This window comes from Hyperoodon ampullatus (genome assembly GCF_949752795.1).
Source record: "Hyperoodon ampullatus genome assembly, chromosome: 3".
NCBI classification, from domain to species: Eukaryota; Metazoa; Chordata; class Mammalia; order Artiodactyla; family Ziphiidae; genus Hyperoodon; species Hyperoodon ampullatus.
In genome coordinates, this window is record NC_136916.1 from 52,270,663 (window position 1) to 52,289,614 (window position 18,952).

At 33.9% G+C, this 18,952-nt stretch overlaps 1 protein-coding gene across 4 annotated transcripts in view; it reads right to left on the minus strand.

The window, feature by feature from the left end:
* Nucleotides 1-1,382: 1,382 nt before the first annotated feature.
* The window catches only part of VPS13C (vacuolar protein sorting 13 homolog C), a gene marked incomplete at both ends in the record, with an annotated part of 185,655 nt that continues 168,085 nt past the window's right edge, over nucleotides 1,383-18,952 (minus strand). For 2 of the 4 annotated variants that reach the window (XM_079700003.1, XM_079700000.1), the window contains 11 exons: nucleotides 1,383-1,484; nucleotides 1,797-1,880; nucleotides 3,217-3,340; nucleotides 6,665-6,753; nucleotides 11,527-11,641; nucleotides 12,486-12,609; nucleotides 14,472-14,517; nucleotides 15,724-15,887; nucleotides 16,291-16,366; nucleotides 17,143-17,256; nucleotides 18,228-18,309. In XM_079700003.1, coding sequence (XP_079556129.1) covers nucleotides 1,383-1,484; nucleotides 1,797-1,880; nucleotides 3,217-3,340; nucleotides 6,665-6,753; nucleotides 11,527-11,641; nucleotides 12,486-12,609; nucleotides 14,472-14,517; nucleotides 15,724-15,887; nucleotides 16,291-16,366; nucleotides 17,143-17,256; nucleotides 18,228-18,309 — 1,120 coding nt within the window. Of the gene's footprint in view, nucleotides 1,485-1,796; nucleotides 1,881-3,216; nucleotides 3,341-6,664; nucleotides 6,754-10,773; nucleotides 10,798-11,526; nucleotides 11,642-12,485; nucleotides 12,610-14,471; nucleotides 14,518-15,723; nucleotides 15,888-16,290; nucleotides 16,367-17,142; nucleotides 17,257-18,227; nucleotides 18,310-18,952 lie in introns of those variants that run through there. The other 2 variants (XM_079700002.1, XM_079700001.1) reach the window with 1 other exon arrangement.

An 18,952-nucleotide genomic window follows, 5' to 3' on the forward strand; every position in this document is an offset into this window, starting at 1 on the left:
AGAAGTTTTGAATATAATACTTTCCTTGACAGAAAAAAAAAGTAATGTTGAAAAGGCAAAGACCACCATAACGTATCAAATATTTAGGGCATTCGTTATTATACCCTTTATTTTGGAGTCTACAGTAAATTTCTAATGAGGAAAATTTTTTAAAGTTGTAAGGCCAGTCTTAAAAAACATGAATAAGGATAGTAGAAACATTACCACACATATCAACAAAAACAGAGCAAACCAAGTTTGTGCACAACTTCATTTCATCATTAATTCAGTGATTTGGAGTAAATGCCATGTTAAAAACCATGAGCAAATTTAAAGATTCATCCAAGGAAATTAAGTACTTTTGAGCATTTTTAAAAAAGCTTTAATAGGCAGTGCATCTCTGACCAGCACAAATGAGATGCAGAAAGAACAAAAATGAGAGTGTATGGAGCTGATTCTTACAGGCCTGCTTGCTCAAAGGATACTACCAATGATTTTCCTCAGTGTTGTTAGATGCCTTACTTTATTTATATATAAAGCAGCTAGAGCTCTTTCATTATTCCTACTAAGTATTTAAAATACATTTCTATGTATGCATTAACATTAAGTGTTAATTACGATGCCCTTTAAAATCTTTCAACTTATAAAATACAAGTTCTAGAAATATAAAAATATTCATTTTTTTCATGTTTCTGACTCTTGAAAAACTTAAAGTGCAGTATTTTCATGCATCAGCACATTGATCATGCCATATAAGTTCATCTCGAAAGAGCATGTAAATAATTTCCAAAACTTCTAGAGAACAGAGTATAGATATTTTAAGGTTTGATTTTCCATTTGTCTTTATATTACAGTGCAAGGAGGAAAAATAAGCGCCAAATCAAAACATGTTTTCATTAGGAGAAAATAATGCTTTCATGAAAAGAAAATAGGAAACATGTCATGTTTCCCTTTAGTGCTTTTTCTTAAGGCAATCACCTGGTTTACCAAAAATGTTGTATCAGTTCAATTATTGAACAAAATATACAACATTTGTTCAAAGATTTGTCCAAAAAAGCTCTCACAGAACACTAGTCATTCTAAGCTCCTTTCTTATTTTTCAGTAAGGACTTTAATTAAAAACAAGCTTATTACCCTTTGTTTCACAATTTTAATGGAAATTTCACTCTGAGTTTAAAGTGGTATTTAAGGGTCTGACCCATCCAGGTGGCAGTGTAGAAGTGGACTGCTATCATACACACAGCTACAAAATTAGAGCCAAAACTAAGGGGGGAAAATGGAAAATCCAAAACTAACTACTCTAGAAAAAAATTCCAAAACTAAAGGCTTCCTTGAAGAAGAGTGGTTTACAGACAAGACTGTGATTGGCTTTTCTCCCAGCAGCAGCCCCCTGGGATCTGTGATTAAGATGGTATTTGGGGCCTGAGAAGTTTCAGTGATGATTGCTTCATCAATTTTTGCTGGTGTCTCATTGACCGTGCATCCTCAATAGCACGACATGCTCTCTGGAAAACAAAATATTTACCATGAATGGTAAAGACAAGTACAGGCTCACGTGGTGGAGGAGAAAGGTACAAAACCAAGAGTATGAGCTCTCCACACAAGTCCAAAGACAAGAATACACAGTTAACACACATCATGCTAAGACCCTTCTGCCCTGTTAAGCCCACAACATATTATTTTAAGCATATATATCCACCCAAAGCTATAACTAGTAGATCTTTGGGGAAAAGTAATAAGTATTGTTAATTATAACATTTTTATTTCAACTTGCAGTGAAAACACTGAGAGGGCATTCTTTAAAATAAATCGTTTACCTCTGCTGTGGTGATATCCTGCAAGTAAATTTTCTGAACACAGCCTTGATTGGCACTGTCTCTTTTTTGGAACAGACCTTGTTTCTGTTTCAAAACAAACAATGACAGATAAGAAATTATTATGGGGAAGAAAAAAAATCATAACCTTTAATTGAGTGCTTAAATGTCAACTCTATTTTATAATCACTAGACTAACCAAATACACATATTCAGTATGATAAGAAATAAATCATTTTGGTACAAGGATAGTGGTTCCATATGTGAGTTGTTAAAATTTATGAAATTGGATGAGTACATATCTATCTGCATAAAATGATGGCTTTCTGCAGGCAATGATAAATAGCCTACAGAAATACCACTTGATAACTCATCACATCTGACAAATCAAAAAACCCTTCCTTCATTTCCTTGGCCGATAGATAAAATTCTTATATAATGTAAAATACACTGAGTCAATTTTCACCACTGATGTGAAAGAAAAGTGATAACTGAGGAAACTGTAATATACATGCATAGTGACACAATCTTTCCTAGTCTAAAAACTATGTTTCATATACCAAGGCATTTAAATTTTGAAACTCTACAATGAGGTAAGGCTGAAATACAAAATGGAATGGTTTCATGGTAGTTTCTTTTACTTGTAAACTTCTATGAAAAGAAAGTAAATGTAAATTAAAGGATAATGGTACTTACATCTCTAACTACTGAATTTTATGATAAATATTTTTCAGATAGTTTCAGGAATAGAGATAACAATTATTGTTTAGGAAAAAATATAGAAATTACCATCTTTGGAATAGTAATTTCTGGTTTTTTTTGAAAGGGGTGAAAATAAATTTATATCATATATAATAAAAATTATACATTTCAAAGTAAAGTGAGTCTACGAACTAAGCAAAAGATGGGGTATCATTTTTGCTAATTACTTGCTATGTAATTAAAAAGTTTTTCCATAGAAAATGTAGAGGAAAGACATGAAAGCATTATTACATACTTAAAATGCATTAGCCTTCTATACATGTCAAATATTATTAAATGTGAGTGTTTTAGACACAATATTTGTAATAATCTCCTAAAAGCCTAAAATGGGGAATCTTTCCAGAAGTATCTAAGATTATAGCAAAATAATATCCATGTGAAGTTAAAAAAAACCCTTCTACTCAATAATGCTTTATTCTACCAAAAAGAAACCTAATTCTTTCAGTGAACAAATTTAATATTTCACTCAATGCAATCAAGGACTGTCAGAAACTAAAGTACAGAACACAAATAGATTACATCTCTCCTTACTTTTCAGCATATAATAATAATAATACTTCAAACATTTTATTCAGTTAACTACAAAACAGAGTCAGAAAGCACTGGTTTCCATTCATTTAACAAACTCCTGGTTCTAAAGGTGTGATTCATGTTTTCTCACCTCAACTGAAATTTTGAGCAGATTTCCATCAACAATAGGAGACTGTACAAAATCTTCAAATGGATATTGCCAGTCTACGGACACATGGCCTAGGATTTCAACTTCCTTTATACACAACACTCGTCTATTTTGCAAAAGGAAACAAAAACATACAGGTAGTGATAAAGACAGTTAATTACTCTAATATTTCACTCTGCTGGATGGTATTACTTGCTCAGTATAACCTGGCACACTAAAAAATGTATGCTTCACATTAAAAAAAAAAAGGTAACTGTCAAATAAAGAGCAAACATGGCACAAGTAACAAAGCAGACCTTCAAAAATTCCCCTTCTGCCAATCTTGCAAAATTCAGAAAAATGTCTTTTTTTTTTTTAACTGACCAGAAAACTGAAATCATTCTCTTTAAAACATGTAAGGAACAAGCTATACTCTCATCTGGGAAGCAATAAAGGCAGAAGCCCCTGAAAATGTTTTACTTGGAAAATTATTAATTGCTTTTTACTGTCAATCACATATGCCTTCTAATCAAGAAAGAAATGTCACAAACCTCAAATGTCATCAAAGATTCACGTTAGGCCTACTAATAAATATCAGGTTTGAACACTTTAATACTGATGTACTATATCACAGAGTGAGTATCCCATTTTACTCAACAGCAATTAAAAAAAAATTCACAGAATCCTTAAAGGGCATCTACATTGATTTCCCAGTGTGTGATTCAGATTTGTTACTGATATAACTATACTTGATTCTAAAGTTTCTATTACAGAAAGCAAAACTAGGAAAGTAGAACTGTTCATTCTACAAATGTGTATGGTGCTGGAGAAACAAAGAAGACAAGGTTTCTGCTTGAGAGGTACCCATAGGCTATAAGGGGAAATAAACCTGCAAATAAATGCTACAGCCCAGTTAGATAAGAACAATAGCAGAGTGTGTAGAATATTCTTTCGGCACACGGGAGGGACTGACCGTGGTGATAAAGTAGGTAGCGTTAAGAGCTGATTCTTGAAAGGAATAAGTTCTCTAGGTAGGAAAGGGAAATTATACTCTAGACAAGGAAACAGTGCATTAACATATATAGGAGTACAAAACAGGGAAGACTTCCTTGGGACTTCCTTGGTGGCACAGTGGTTAAGGATCCGCCTGCCAATGCAGGGGACATGGGTTTGAGCCCTGGTCTGGGAAGATCCCACATGCCGTGGAGCAACTAAGCCCGTGCGCCACAACTACTGAGTCTGCGCTCCAGAGCGCGCGAGCCACAACTACTGAACTCGAGTGCATAGAGTCCGCGCTCCGCAACAAGAGAAGCCACCGCAATGAGAAGCCCACGCATTGCAATGAAAAGTAGCCCCTGCTTGCCACAAGTAGAGAAAGCCTGCGTGCAGCAACAAAGACCCAATGCAGCCAAAAATAAATAAATAAAATTAATTAATTAATTTAAAAAATGTTTAAAATATATTTCTAAAAAAAAAGGGAAGAGTTATCTGAGGAATGTGGAGGTCTGTAGCTGGACTACTGGATATATACAGAGGTGAGAAAATTAGCTTAGAGCCAGATCTTGAAGGATTTTTGTTTTTTGGTTTTTTTTTGCAGGGGTCAGGGGTAGGGGAGGCTTTCAAGAAATTTTGACTTTGGCTGTGAGAAGAGCTAGATTCTAGATGTTTATAAGGTAGAGTTAAATGAACTTGGTGACCAATGGGGTAAGGACTGATACAGACCCCTGGCACTGTATTTTTCGGCACAGGTGCTACTGAACTTGCGGGACTGTGTTGTGCACTGTAGGAAGTACAGCATCCCTGGCCCCAGGCTACTAAGCGCCTCAGGGCCTCTAATCATTGCGACAACTTCCAACACCCCTACACATTCCAAACAGTCTCTAGGAAGTGGACTCCACCCCCCACCTCCTGCCTAGTAGAGAATCAGATGATAGAGCTAAGAGTTAAAGATAGCTATTACAAATCACTGCATCAAACGAAATTCACCATTCTGATTGTCTTAAAACTCTACGCTTGACCATCGTACTCTTGAACAATATTACTGTTCTCCTGCCACCTTCAATCTCCTTCACTTTCTTCCTCCTGCACCATGTTTGCCAGAGTGCAAATCTTGGTCTTCTTCTGTTTAACATATTCTCTCAGGATGGTTTCTTAGATCTCAACTCCAGATCTTTACCCAAACTACAATTACCTACGCTTATACCTGTATCTGTATGTCTCCCTGACTACTGAGGCACCTCTACTTTGATATCTCAAAGCTACGTCAAACTCATTAAGCTCAGAACAGAAACAAAATCATCATCGTTTCCCTCAAATTACTGTAAACGGTACTCAAGCCAAAAACCAGCGAAGTCATCTTGTATTCCCTTCTCTTCCATATTCAGTCACCCAACCCTGGTCTCTTAAGGCTACCCACTCATATCTAAGAGAGACTGTCATTGCACTGGTCAGGAATATTATTTTTCTAATTGCCTCCTGAAAAGCTCTATAAGGGATTAGATTTCAAATTACTATGATTTTTCAATTTATTTGAAGAAAAACAGATGTATAATGTACACATTAATATTCCTACGAAATGCCTAAATCAAACAAGTACTAAAGTATTACATATTACAAAAACAAAAAAACCCCACTGATTTTCACTGCTTAGTGCTGAATTACATAAAAAGCATAAAAACTGCTTTTTAGATTGTTTTGTGAATATTTTACTTCTTAATTAATAGGCAAATCAGAAGACTAGTTAACTCTCTCTTAGAAACAGCTTGTAGGTTTAAGCCTGAATCCTAATGCTTTCCTTTCTCTCCTTGCCACCTAAATATATTTAAATGCAATAGTAAGGAATCTAATGCAGATGTTACCTACTGTAAGTGCTTTGCCTTAGTCCTACAAAATACATAACTTAGAATGTTTTGAAAATTATTAATCTATAATTAGAATAAGTGATGTAAGGTAAATCTCAGGAAAATAAACTTAGTAGTTTAGTCCAAGTTCTTTTATTGGGAAAAATTATCTACCACTCCCAAAATACTTAGAAAAAACTGGAACACAAAGAAATAATACCATCCTTTTAAAAGGTATGCTAATCATCCAAAATAAAACCTAGTGAGAAAAACTGATTCATGAATTCACCCTCCATAACTGGATTTATAATTCACATATAAAGGTATCACTGCTGCACTTATAAAGTCTATTCTAGACTCCGTCTCTCAGAAGTTGTGTAACTTGGTTAAGCCCTTAAACCATGCTAAGTCTCAGTTTCAGCATCTCCAAAATGAGAGGGTCAGAATAGATGATCTCGAAGGACCTATCCAGATCTGTATTTCTGTGATTCTATGACAATGAACATTTTGCAGTTGAAGCATAGTTATCTAAATCCTCTGCCATTTTAATCTCCAAAATTCTTATAATCTATATAGTCAGCATTTTAAAAAACGTCACTTGAAGTCAATACCTATTTGTAACCATAAGGCTTGCCTTCTTCCTTCCCAGAATAACACAGTGGTATCGGTAAGTCTCTCCTTCTAACTTTTTGATATGATTCTGAAAAGAAAAGAAGACTCAAGATTTGGGTTGTACATGCATCCAAATAGTATTTCCAACACTCTATATTAGCTAATCATAATAACAGTACCAGTTAGGAAAAAATTATTAAAACCAAAAGCACAATTCTATAGATTGGCACGTGAAGCTAGAAAAATATTCATAGTATAAATTAACTTTCACTGTGCCTTAAAAGACATATAAGTATTAAACACTAAGTGATCTTCTAATAAAATATATCTTGTTGCATAACTCAGAAGCTTTTAAATATTTACCAGAAATAATCAGACATTTTCATTAATATGAACCTATACTAAAACTGGACATTAACTTTACAGGGGTCTTTACCCTGGGGTCCACGGAAGGACTTTGGGAGGTCTATGAACTACCATAAAAGAATATAAAATTTTGAAAATGCATTTCTGAACTTTTTTCAAAGGACAGTTCATACTTTTCATCAGATTTTTAAAAGGGGTCTGTGATCCTTCTCAAAGGTTAAGAACCACTGATTTACAGAGAAGTAGATATACACATAATAAAATTCCAAGATAACTGATATTTAATATTTTTGAATATTTGGTCTTATACATTAAACATGCATGAGAAGTACAAGCGTGTATTGAATTATATTCCTGGTAGAAAAGAAAATTTAATGACAATCTTAATACAAACATGAAGAATTTCTAAGATTTCAAATAGCTGGCACAATTTATTACTAAAGACAATTACAAGCATAAAATAATTCAAGTATAAATAGTAGCGCATTAAAATACATTTATTTTTTAACCATCTCAAAACTATTGTGACTTTAGTCAACACACATTAAAATTAATAAAGTTATTTTTATAATTAATGCTAATGAAATATTATTGACATTATATATAATAATTAAAAATCAGATGAGATAATATATATGAAAATATAAAACATAAACATACCTATAAGATATTAACATTTTATAACCAAGAATACAATATCAATATTATCAAAAGGAGAATATAATCAATAATAATCACAAGCAGAGAAAGCACACTTGTTATTATTTCAAATACATATTTTTTTAAATATCCTTGGTTCCCAGTCATTCCTTGACAATTACAAAAAGCCATGAACAAGGAAGATGAATCCCCAGAGAATGGGGTCTCAACCTCGGAATGAGTCTCAGAGAGAAGTGGAGTTTAATAGTCACTTGTTTCACATCTTCCCTGTGTGAATTAGCTAAAATCTTTTAACATTTATACCTTAATTCCTTTAAAGAGAATATGGGAAATGAATATAACAATTTAGTGCTTTTACTTTCAGCTTTGAAATTTAAATGTTAAAATATTTAGATTTGAGATGAAATGTACAAGAAATACTACCCACTTTCCATCTTGTATGCATTTTCATTAGTTATCAGGCTTTGTACTTTAAAAAAACTGAAGCTTTTAAAGTATATTTATCACCATAATACATTACAGAAACCTGGTTTCCAGCACTTCTAAAACCCACTACACTCTGAGATTCAGTCTTTGTGGCAGATTAGTTTATAAAATATTTACTCTCCCTTCCCAAAATGCAACTTGAAGAATTTACAATATTTAGCAAAACCATTCAATTTTTTCAAGTAAATTCTAAGGAAATAATATAAGATATGAAAAAACATTATGTTTAATGATGTTTATCACAGCATTCTTACTGTTAGTAAAATAACAGAAACAATTTTAATGTCAAGAACTGGGAATGGTCAAATATACGAGGTAAATTGATCTCAACAGACGGTAATGCAAGAATGAAGCATGTCTAAGAACATGGAAAAATATAATTAAAACAAAAAAGCAAGGAACACCATTTAAAATATGATATAATCATAACTATGTGAATCAAGATGAATATTAAATAAAAACTGGCTATATATAAATATATATGTCTGTGTGTACATATATATGTGTGTGTGTGTCATGATAATTATCCTAGAAAAACAGAGGATAAGTAAGAGTATATCCTATGAAAACATAGTATATAATTCAGTAACTTTCAAAGCTCAGTATTAAATTAAAGAATACAGAGCAATACTCAGGAGAAAAAGAAAATGGGGTAAATCAAAAGATTCCCAAATAAATTATTTAGAATGTACCCACATTACACTAAGCACTAGGAGGACATAATTTTACCCTCAAGTGCTCTTTAATATTTACACATTTTGTTATACTAGGTCCCTTAAGGACAGAAGTCTCCTTTCTTCTGTATATCAAACACAGTCTAGATTATCAAATACTTTGTACCCAACTAACTGATTACAGCAAAGTGGGCAAGGGATGAAACAGCCTAAATTTCTTAATTATCCATGCCTACCCTTGCTACCCATGGAAGAAAATTACCAAGTCTTGTTCTTAATGTACAATCATTCTATTTCTTCCAGTTCTCATATCTTAACAAAAACTACTAAATCGGATGACTATTATTTAGCTAAAATAATAAAGTTTCTTGAAGTTTTGTGCTTACTGACATGCAGTTGTAAAAAGGGAAATCATGAGGAAAAGAATAACATACAGAGCTAAACAATCAAGAAGTAAACAATAAAGAAAAAAATTTTAACAAGTCATAAGATTTTCCAGAAGTCTCATTAAAATTGTAATATATCCAGGAAAATTAAAAATCATTACTTTTACCTAAGAAGGAAGAATAATTATTAGTGATGATTTAAGACAGAATATTGAATTAGTTACTGTGCTTGATTCTCACAGAAACTGTACATGAGGCAACATTTTTGCCAACCCTCAATTATTCAGGCACAAGAAAAGTCTGTCAGCTATAGTTTTAGGCTAGTCTTTGAAGGTCATTCTTTCTTCTTTAAAGAGTCCTTGTTTTAAATATGAAGGATTCAATTTATTCTTTTGATAACTATAGTTTAAAAAATGTATAATACAACTGAACAGTTGTGCGTTAACAGCTTCATTCTCTTTAAATGTTACAACACGTTAAATCTAAGTTTATACTTTGGTTTCACTTTTGGGAGGAAGCATGAAAGTTGCTAGATAAGACACTGCTAAATCAAGCATTTCTATCATTTATAAAAAAGAAAAATCAAAATATAACTTATATTGAAATTAACTACGGGGCCACTAATTTCAAAATGATAGTTTATAATTTTTTTTGTTCTCATTAGGATAATGAATCCTCTCGCAGGATTTAAAAGCAAACGTGGTTGGTTTTTAAAACTAAAGACATCTATAAATCCAAAAGCCACATAAGTAATCTGCTTAATTACTTGTTCAACTTCTATTTACATTAATTAAAACTAATAATTGTGAAATAAGCATAACCAATAAGGAGACTTAATTTTTAAAAGGTATAAATACTAAAGGCTAGGAATATATATAACATAATGAGAAAATGATTGCCACTTATCTAGCAAGAGTACCAAGGAGTTAAAAAAAGAAAAAGAGATTAAGGAAACATATTCTCAAAATTCATGTGCCAACTCTTATTTGAGGTCTAAGGACAGACCCAGAGCAACTGATACTTCACTTCTTAAAATATATGCCCCAGTCAATAGTTCTGTAACTTGAGTAAATTTAGGTGATTTGTGAAACATATAATAGTTATGTAACTCTTATCAGCAGGACTCACATACATAAAGAACACATAATAGACTGAACATAAGGATTGTTTTTTTCCCCAACTTTACCAGAAATGCACATGAATACCGTAAGAAAAGATGAAATTCTCAAAATGATAGTAGAAGTATCCACTTGTGAGTTCAATAAAGTGTTCCTCCAACTAAATGTAAAAGTGAGTTGATTTCCTATATCCTTTCATCTTTTATATTGACCTCTTACTCCTGTACAGTATTACCAGGAATATCATAATTTTTATCTGTAGTCAAGCCACTACAATAAAAAGTTCAGATAGAGGTGAGAAATGTAAAGGAAACTTCATTTTAATGGACTCTCACTCTAAATAAATCAGGACAGTCAATTAATACCACAGTTTGTTTTGATTTTTAAGGATGAAATCAAGTAGTAGTATAGAAAACATTTACTCCTGTATTTCCAGTTCTTGCTGTGTAGGCAGAAAAAGAAAGAAAATAAAGTTAGAAGCATGCAGAAAGATAAAATATAATCACATACTATAAAAATCAAAGTCTAAGAAAAATGAAGAGTCATTTTATTTTAAAGTCAAAGTTGGAAAATATTACTAATTTTATTTTGGAGGAAAGCTAGTCATGGGAGAACAGCAATTTACATATGTGTGTATTATTTAAATACAGTAAAATTAAACTAAAATAAAAGCCAAAAAAATCCTTTAAAAAGTTTTTAAGGTTTAAAAAGATTAAATTGTACATAATCTTTTTTTCTCTCCTCCAGCTTCTGTTTACCTAAATAAATCTAGATTTACAATATAGTCCAAATAAATTAATTTGGTTGGGAGAAAAGGAAGCAGTGAAATTCCAATAATTAGCTACAAAGTAGGAGACCAAAGTTAACAACGCAAACTAAAGGAGCTAACATACAAATAGTAATAAAGCCTATGACTTCTTTTAAGATTATCCTTTCTGCACTAAAAAGCTTTGATCCTGTGCAGAAAAAAAAATGATGAGTTACTCCCATTTAATACATTATGCTAATATAATAAACAAATAAATAATCAAATTCTACCCTACCATCGTTCCCTGTGTCACCTTTAAAGAAGTTCATGAATCACGAACTTTAGGAACCACCCATGAAATCCTGATCCTAGAAATCTTTAAAATTAAATTTCACTCGTGACCATGAAGAATAGAATTTATACCTCAAATAAATCATAGCCCTCAGATTCCTGTCTGTCATAAGGGCGAATGATGCCGTCTTCATGGATCAGGCGAGGGGAACGGAGCCTGGTCACTTCCTCAGTTGATTCTGCCACCCTGTGTAAGGCAGCAGAGTAAGTACATATAAGAAAACATGTAAGAAACTTTCAAAATAATACAAATATATATGTGTTGATTAAACACTGTACTACGTAACACAGTATATCAATATTTGATAAACAGAGTAATTTTAAATAACTTGCCCAAAATAATGTGAAAAGTATTAAAACCAAGTAGGTTTAGGGCTTCCCTGGTGGCGCAGTGGTTGAGAATCTGCCTGCCAATGCAGGGGACACAGGTTCGAGCCCTGGTCTGGGAAGATCCCACATGCCGCGGAGCACCTAGGCCCATGAGCCACAACTACTGAGCCTGCACGTCTGGAGCTTGTGCTCCGCAACAAGAGAGGCCATGATAGTGAGAGGCCTGCGCACCACAATGAAGAGTGGCCCCCGCTTGCCGCAACTAGAGAAAGCCCTCACACAGAAATGAAGACCCAACGCAGCCAAAAATAAATAAATACATTAATTAATTTAAAAAAACCAAAAAAACAAAAAACCAAGTAGGTTTGACTCCAAGTTCCCCACCTTTTCTTAAAGAAAAGAAAATGTCAAAACAATAAAGGCAGGGAGTAGGCCATCCACTCTTTGTATCTGTGGTGTCTAGCACACTGCCTGGCATATAGTAGGGACCAATAAACACTTGTTGAATAAAAGAGAAACTGGCTATAAAAAAACATCTCTTCTTACTCCTTTCTGGGGGCACTCTACCTTGTGAACCTGTTAGAGCTTTCAATTAGACTTTAAGGTCCTCATGCACAGGCAGAGTATTTAACCTACTTATGTATTCCTGGCAACAATTAGCACACAGACACATTGCTTGCACACAGTGTGCACTTAGTTACCTCTGGATTCCTTGGAAGGTGCTACTGGCCATATCTATTATTCCACCAGTTGGACGAGCCACCGCACCCACAAGCCCTTTTCCAATTCCTTTAAAGAATCCAGCAGCTCCTTCCTTTTTGGCACCTTCATAAAACCAAAGACAATGAAAGAATAGAGATTTTAAAATAAGTAACTTTGAACTCAACAAAAGCCTAAGTCAAATACTGAACTGTTTTACCCAGGAAGTTCCTAGAATTTGACTATCTAAAGAAGTTGAATTTAATCCTAACATGTGATACAACAGCAGTTTTCAAGGTGTGTTAAAATGCAAATTATTAGCCCCCATTCCCAGCCAGTAATCTGTGTTTTAACAAGCCCCCAAGGTAACCCCAAGGCACACTAAAATTTTACAACTACTGATCCTGGAGTCTAGTCAGTACCTATGGCTGGAAGATCTAAGAACTGACCAGAAAATATTGTGGGATTATTATTATTTTTTTTTTTTTTGCCAACAATCAGGAGATTTTTCAAGCAGTGCACTTTTTAAAAAATATAAGGGGCTTCCCTGGTGGCGCAGTGGTTGAGAGTCCGCCTGCCGATGCAGGGGACACGGGTTCGTGCCCCGGTCTGGGAAGATCCCACATGCCGCGGAGCGGCTAGGCCCGTGAGCCATGGCTGCTGGGCCTGCGCGTCCAGAGCCTGTGCTCCGCAACGGGAGAGGCCACAGCAGTGAGAAGCCCACGTAATGCAAAAAAAAAAAAAAAAAAAAAAAAAAAAAAAAAAAAAAAAAAAAAATATATAAGAACTTTATTAAAATATAATTCAAATACTATATAATTCACCCATTAAAGTATACAAGTTAAATGTTTTTTATAGTATATTCAGAGTTGTGCAACTATCACCATAATCAATTTTAGAAAATCTGTTATTATCTCAAAAAGAAACCCCATGCCTATTAGCAATCATTCCCCATCATTTCCCCCTAAACCCTCTTCTCAATCCTATGCAATTTACCTCCTTCCTCCCCACCCTGTAGACCTAGGCAACCACTAACCTACTTTCTATTTGTATGGATTGGCCTATTCTGGTCATTTCCTACAAATGGAATCATACAATATGTGGTCTTTTGTGACTGGCCTTTTTCACTTAGAATCATGCTTTCAAGGTTCATCCATCTTGTACTTATATCAATACTTGATTTCTTTTTATAGCTGCATAATAACTTATTTGTAAGGATATACCACATTTTGTTTATCCATGCATTAGATGATGAACATTTGGGTTGCTATTACATTCTGGCTATTATGAATAATGCTTCTATAAACATTTATGTACAAGTTTTTAAAGCAAATATAGCTTTTTAATTCCCTTGGGTATATACCTAAGAGTGGGATTGCTAGGTCACATATATAAACTCTATGTTTATATTCAGTTGTCCCAGCACCATTTGTTGAAAAGGCTATTTTTCCCTATGGAATTATCTTAGCACCCCTGTCAAAAATCAATCTACCATAAAAGTAAGGATGTATTTCTGGAATATGAATTCTATTCCATTGATCTATATGTGTACCTGTATGCCAGCACCACCTGTCTTAGCTACTTTAACTTTATAGTAAGTTTTAAAATTGGACAGTGTAAGTCCTCCAACTTCCTTCTTTTCTTCCAGATTGTTTTGGCTATTCGGGGTTCCCCTGAATTCCTATATAAATTTTAGAATCAGCTTGTCAATTTCTGCAAAAAACCTAACTGCGATTTTGATAGGGACTGTACTGAATAAAGTAATGTGCTTTTTTTTTTAATAGGATTAAAAAAAAGAGTCAATTGCTATTGATGGCCCAAGGGACTCTAGTCTAACTATGGCCCTGTTAAAAATAGCATCCAAAGTCTGAGACACAGTCTACTACTTAACCTCTTCACATCCTGAGGAAAGTTATGCTCATTAAACAACATTTTACCATGTATCAACTCCTCAGACTCTGTACAGGAAGGAAACGTTCTCAACCTACCTTCCACTGGCTTTGTTATTATTCCAGTCACTCCACCAACGACTCCCTGAGAGAGAAACCAATCAAGTCAAGCCCGAAAGGAAGGTGCTTAATTTTAAACCAACCACTAGAGGTCTCTACAGACATACTAGAAATAACTTTTTTTTAATGAGGACCTGACAGAGAACAACATGCACATATAAGTGAGCGCTAGGATTTTTAAAATATTACATCATAGCAAATTTTAAATGGAGCACTTTGTAGAACTTCATAATAGACAAAGGAGTAAACAGGTGAAAATTTTCTACATCTGACTCTGACACCAATTAGCAGTTGATACAACCTTAAGTCTCAGTTTCCATCCATATCAGTATATGAGTAAGCTCAGAAAATTATACATCTAATTATAAGTTCTAATGAGGTTACTCTATAATCTAGTGAAAGTGTGGAAAATTGAAAATGAAGGGACCTCTGAAGGACAGCAAATATCCCGACAAGTAAAGCACTTTAGAGAATACACAAAACATTACAAATCACTGGCACAAACACAGCAGTTACAGTCTCCTGAATTATTTTCAAAATTAAAAAAATAATATTTGTACATTCTTTAAATAACTGTCAAGTAACGATAGTAACTAAAAATACCTGCATATTAAATAAACACACAGAAAAGGAACTGAAGGATATATACTATATTGAAAAGATTAGATACCTCTCAGAAGAGGTAAGCGGTTATCAAAGAGTACTTTATAGCCTTACCTATGTTTCCATTACTCGTTTAGAAAAAGAACTTATAAGTTCCTATTATTACCTATATAATGAGGACAGTCATATATTACCTGTATAATTAAACGGTATTCGTATATAACTGTACCTAAAAAGTAGTGAAAGGTAGTTCCTGGTTTATAACCTGTAGCTTGTATGCCTCCCTTCCATAGAAACGGTCGACTGACGATGACCTGAAGAATTCCTCCCCCCTCCAGTTACCTCCACATTCCTCCGCTCTACCTGCCCCCTCGCCACTAGTGCTAAGCTGCCATCATTACAGTTTTCACTCCAGCTGAGTGCCAAACTAAGTCCAGGAATTGGGGGGTAGAACTGATGGTGATAAAGGGAAGGAGAACAAAAAAGGAAACAAAGTCCACAATTTATCACTACTGATCCTCTGACAGACCTTTACTCACAAGCAGTATTCCAAGTGCCAAACAACCAGTACATATTCTAAAGTGTATATAAAAGTAAGCATTTCTTGAAGATTCAGCAGGAGACTTACACGCAAGAAGCCCTTTCCCCCTCTGGCCAGGCTGTCACCAAAATCTTTAGGCTGCCGACCCATCTCTTCTCTTCTTTTTTGCTGATATTCTTTGTCCATTGTAATTGCTGCTAAACCTTTTCCAACAGAACCAGTGATTCGAGATACCACTCCTGCTGCACCACCTATCAGAAGGTCAAGAGAAGTAAGTCACACTGTTTCTTTAAAGAGCATTACCACAATATACAGCATGCGGCTGATTTAAACTAACAGGTGCTTAAAATTCTGTCTCATATACAAAAATGCATTTATTTTTTCCATTTCCCACTTAGCAAGAAGAGGAATAAAACTATTTAAAGTACATTGATTCAACACAACAAAGACATATTAAAAAAACTCAGCAGGTCAGTGTTAAATTATTTTCCACTTAAGAACAAGAGAACACATCATTTAAAAGGATTATTATAAAACGAATCCCTCTTTTATTAAACATAATCATGTTTTTCATAAACAATGCATTTTATAATAACTATAATTAAAAATACGTACACACACACACACACACACACACAAATATGTGATACATACCTACTGTGTGTCCAAAGAGACTTCTTACTCCAATTACTAACCCCTCAGCAAATTCTTCAGGGCCTTGAACAGCACCCTGGCCGGAAAATAAAAAGTTTGCTACTTAAAGTTTAAATAAGTTTAAGACTTTGAATCTAGTATTTCAGGGTCTCCATGAAAATACAGAATCTGTAAAGATACATAAACATTGTGGTGACAGTTTTCACCTTCTAACCCAAATACTGATGGAATACCTATTGTGTTTGAAGATACTTTCAACCCACATGATCTCAGCAGGCCCTTTAAGATGACAAAAATTGGAGAGGAGTAAATCACTGGCTTCAGTCACAATCTGAAGTTGGCCTCCCAGGACCAAGTGCCATCTGACTGCTAAAGCAAGCCACAATGACAACAAGACTAAGAGCCCACAGTTTCGGCTCTCTTGTTCTCCCTATTTATTCTCTTTGCTTTGTCCTTCTAAACACCACACTAGGCTCCTGGATCCGTTAAATGGAGAACAGGTTAGAGGAAAGCTTGACTATGTAACAAAGTCAGCTTTTAGTGCCCATTAGTCCTTTCCATATTGGTGAAACAGCCTTGAAATGGGTCTCAAACCACCTAGCACTCTTCCTTACAACTACATTAAATCCTAGAAAACGTGGGGATGTTCTATTACCCAGACACTAGAAGTGCTCAATTAATTCTAAAACAATCTTTTAATGTCATCTCTAGTAATTTAAAAAAAATATAAAATTGATATGTTATTTGAACATTATTCAGTCCCCAGATACAATTAAAATACAAATTACTTGTCATAAAATATAGAACATCCATTTTTCTATACTATACTTAAAATAAATGAAAGATCAATACCTGGAAGGGTTCATAGAATAAAGCTTCAAATCCTTCTGACAGACCTCTAATTAATCCAAATGGGTTTCCAAGCACATCTAAGCCCAATACAAGGACATACATCTGTTTCAAGAACTACAGGGGAAAAAAAATAAATGAAGTCTGCTGCAACTATTGTAAGGAACAACATCATGATGCAGTAAGAAAGTGGGATACTGACTAAATTAGGTTTGTTAAAGGAAAGCGCTGCAGAATAAACACCATTACGACCATTAATTGATCTTTCACTATGTGCCAGGCATTATGTTAGTACTTTTACATGGGTCTTTCAAATTGGACAGAACCAAGGTTTGGGGCAAAGTCTGCCATTTGGCAGTTATGTAACCTTGGACAAGTCACTTAGTCTCTATAGGCCTTCCTCTTTTCATCTATAAAATGGGAGGTCTATTATACTGACCTTGCATGGCTGAGTATGCATATTAAATGAATATATATTTCAATAACTGGTACTTACTTTTGTTATTATCACTATTTCTATGAACTAGATGGGTTAAAAACAAAAACAAACAAAAAAAGAAAAAATATCCTTATTTGAACATGTAAAAAACATAATGTCTATACACCACAAGAGAAAGGACCTGCCAGCAGAGGAAAGAAAGAGAAACGTCACCCTGGAGTTCCACAGTATAGCAATGGAACCCTAGTGCCCCAAAACAACTACTATGTTTCTGTGCATAGAACTCGAACCATGGAGTAACAGGCAAAGGGAGGAACCTGGCTTCCTCGCAATTCTACTAGACTATGCTTAGAAACTATAGTCATTGAAGGAATAAAATGTATTGACTCCTAAATTACTATTCTTTCTCAAAGTGGTAAATGTACAATTGCAAAGGGAAAAAACACTAAGGGAAACTTTTTAAAAAAGTTTATACGGGGGTGGGGAAAAACTAAAGAAATAGAAATTAATCATTCAAGAAAACTAAGTAATGAGATTGAGAACTGCAGTAAATTAGGTAAATGTCACACACTGTACAATCACATACAAATGTTTTGTTTTGATATTTTATGAAGTATATTCCTTATGAGTTACTATGATAGGAAATTACCTGTTCACTGTAATGTCTAACAACACTCCACATGAGCTGATCTCTGTTGTAAAACTGATATCGAATTTCATAATAAGCAAGTCTGGGAGGAGAAAGTGTCAAAAGTACTAAGATTATTTTTTGAAAAAAAAAAAGACTTAAAATTTCAATGATAATCATTGCTAATTCACAATTAGGTTTGTACACATAATTTGTTTGAGATCTTAAATATTAGTATAACAAAACTACTATAAAAATAGTGCATTCTCATGCAAATCTTTCATAAACAAAGAGTAAAAAGGTTTAAAAAAGTTGACCATAATCCCACCACACAGTGGATTTTTTTTTAAGTTTTTTCTTCTTCTCATTTTCCACTTTGAATTCTTTCTTTTCTGTGCAATTGAAAAATATTAAAACATTCTGGATGCATTTTTACACTCAGCATTGTGGATAAATATTCTTCTGTGTTTTCAAAATTCTATGTAACCATTTTTAATAATGCATAGCATTCCATCGTGTGAACATGTCATAACAAACAATTCTTCCATGGTCAGACATTTTAAAATTTTGACATAATAATGTTGCTATGTGTATCTTGAATATAACTTTGGTTGTGTTTCAAGATTATTTTTTGGACCGAATTCCCGCCCAAAATAATTAATGAGTGAAAGACTACAAAAACATTTAAGGCTCTTGAATAGATCCCTTTCCACTGATACAAATAGTAAAAAAAAAAAAAAAAAAAA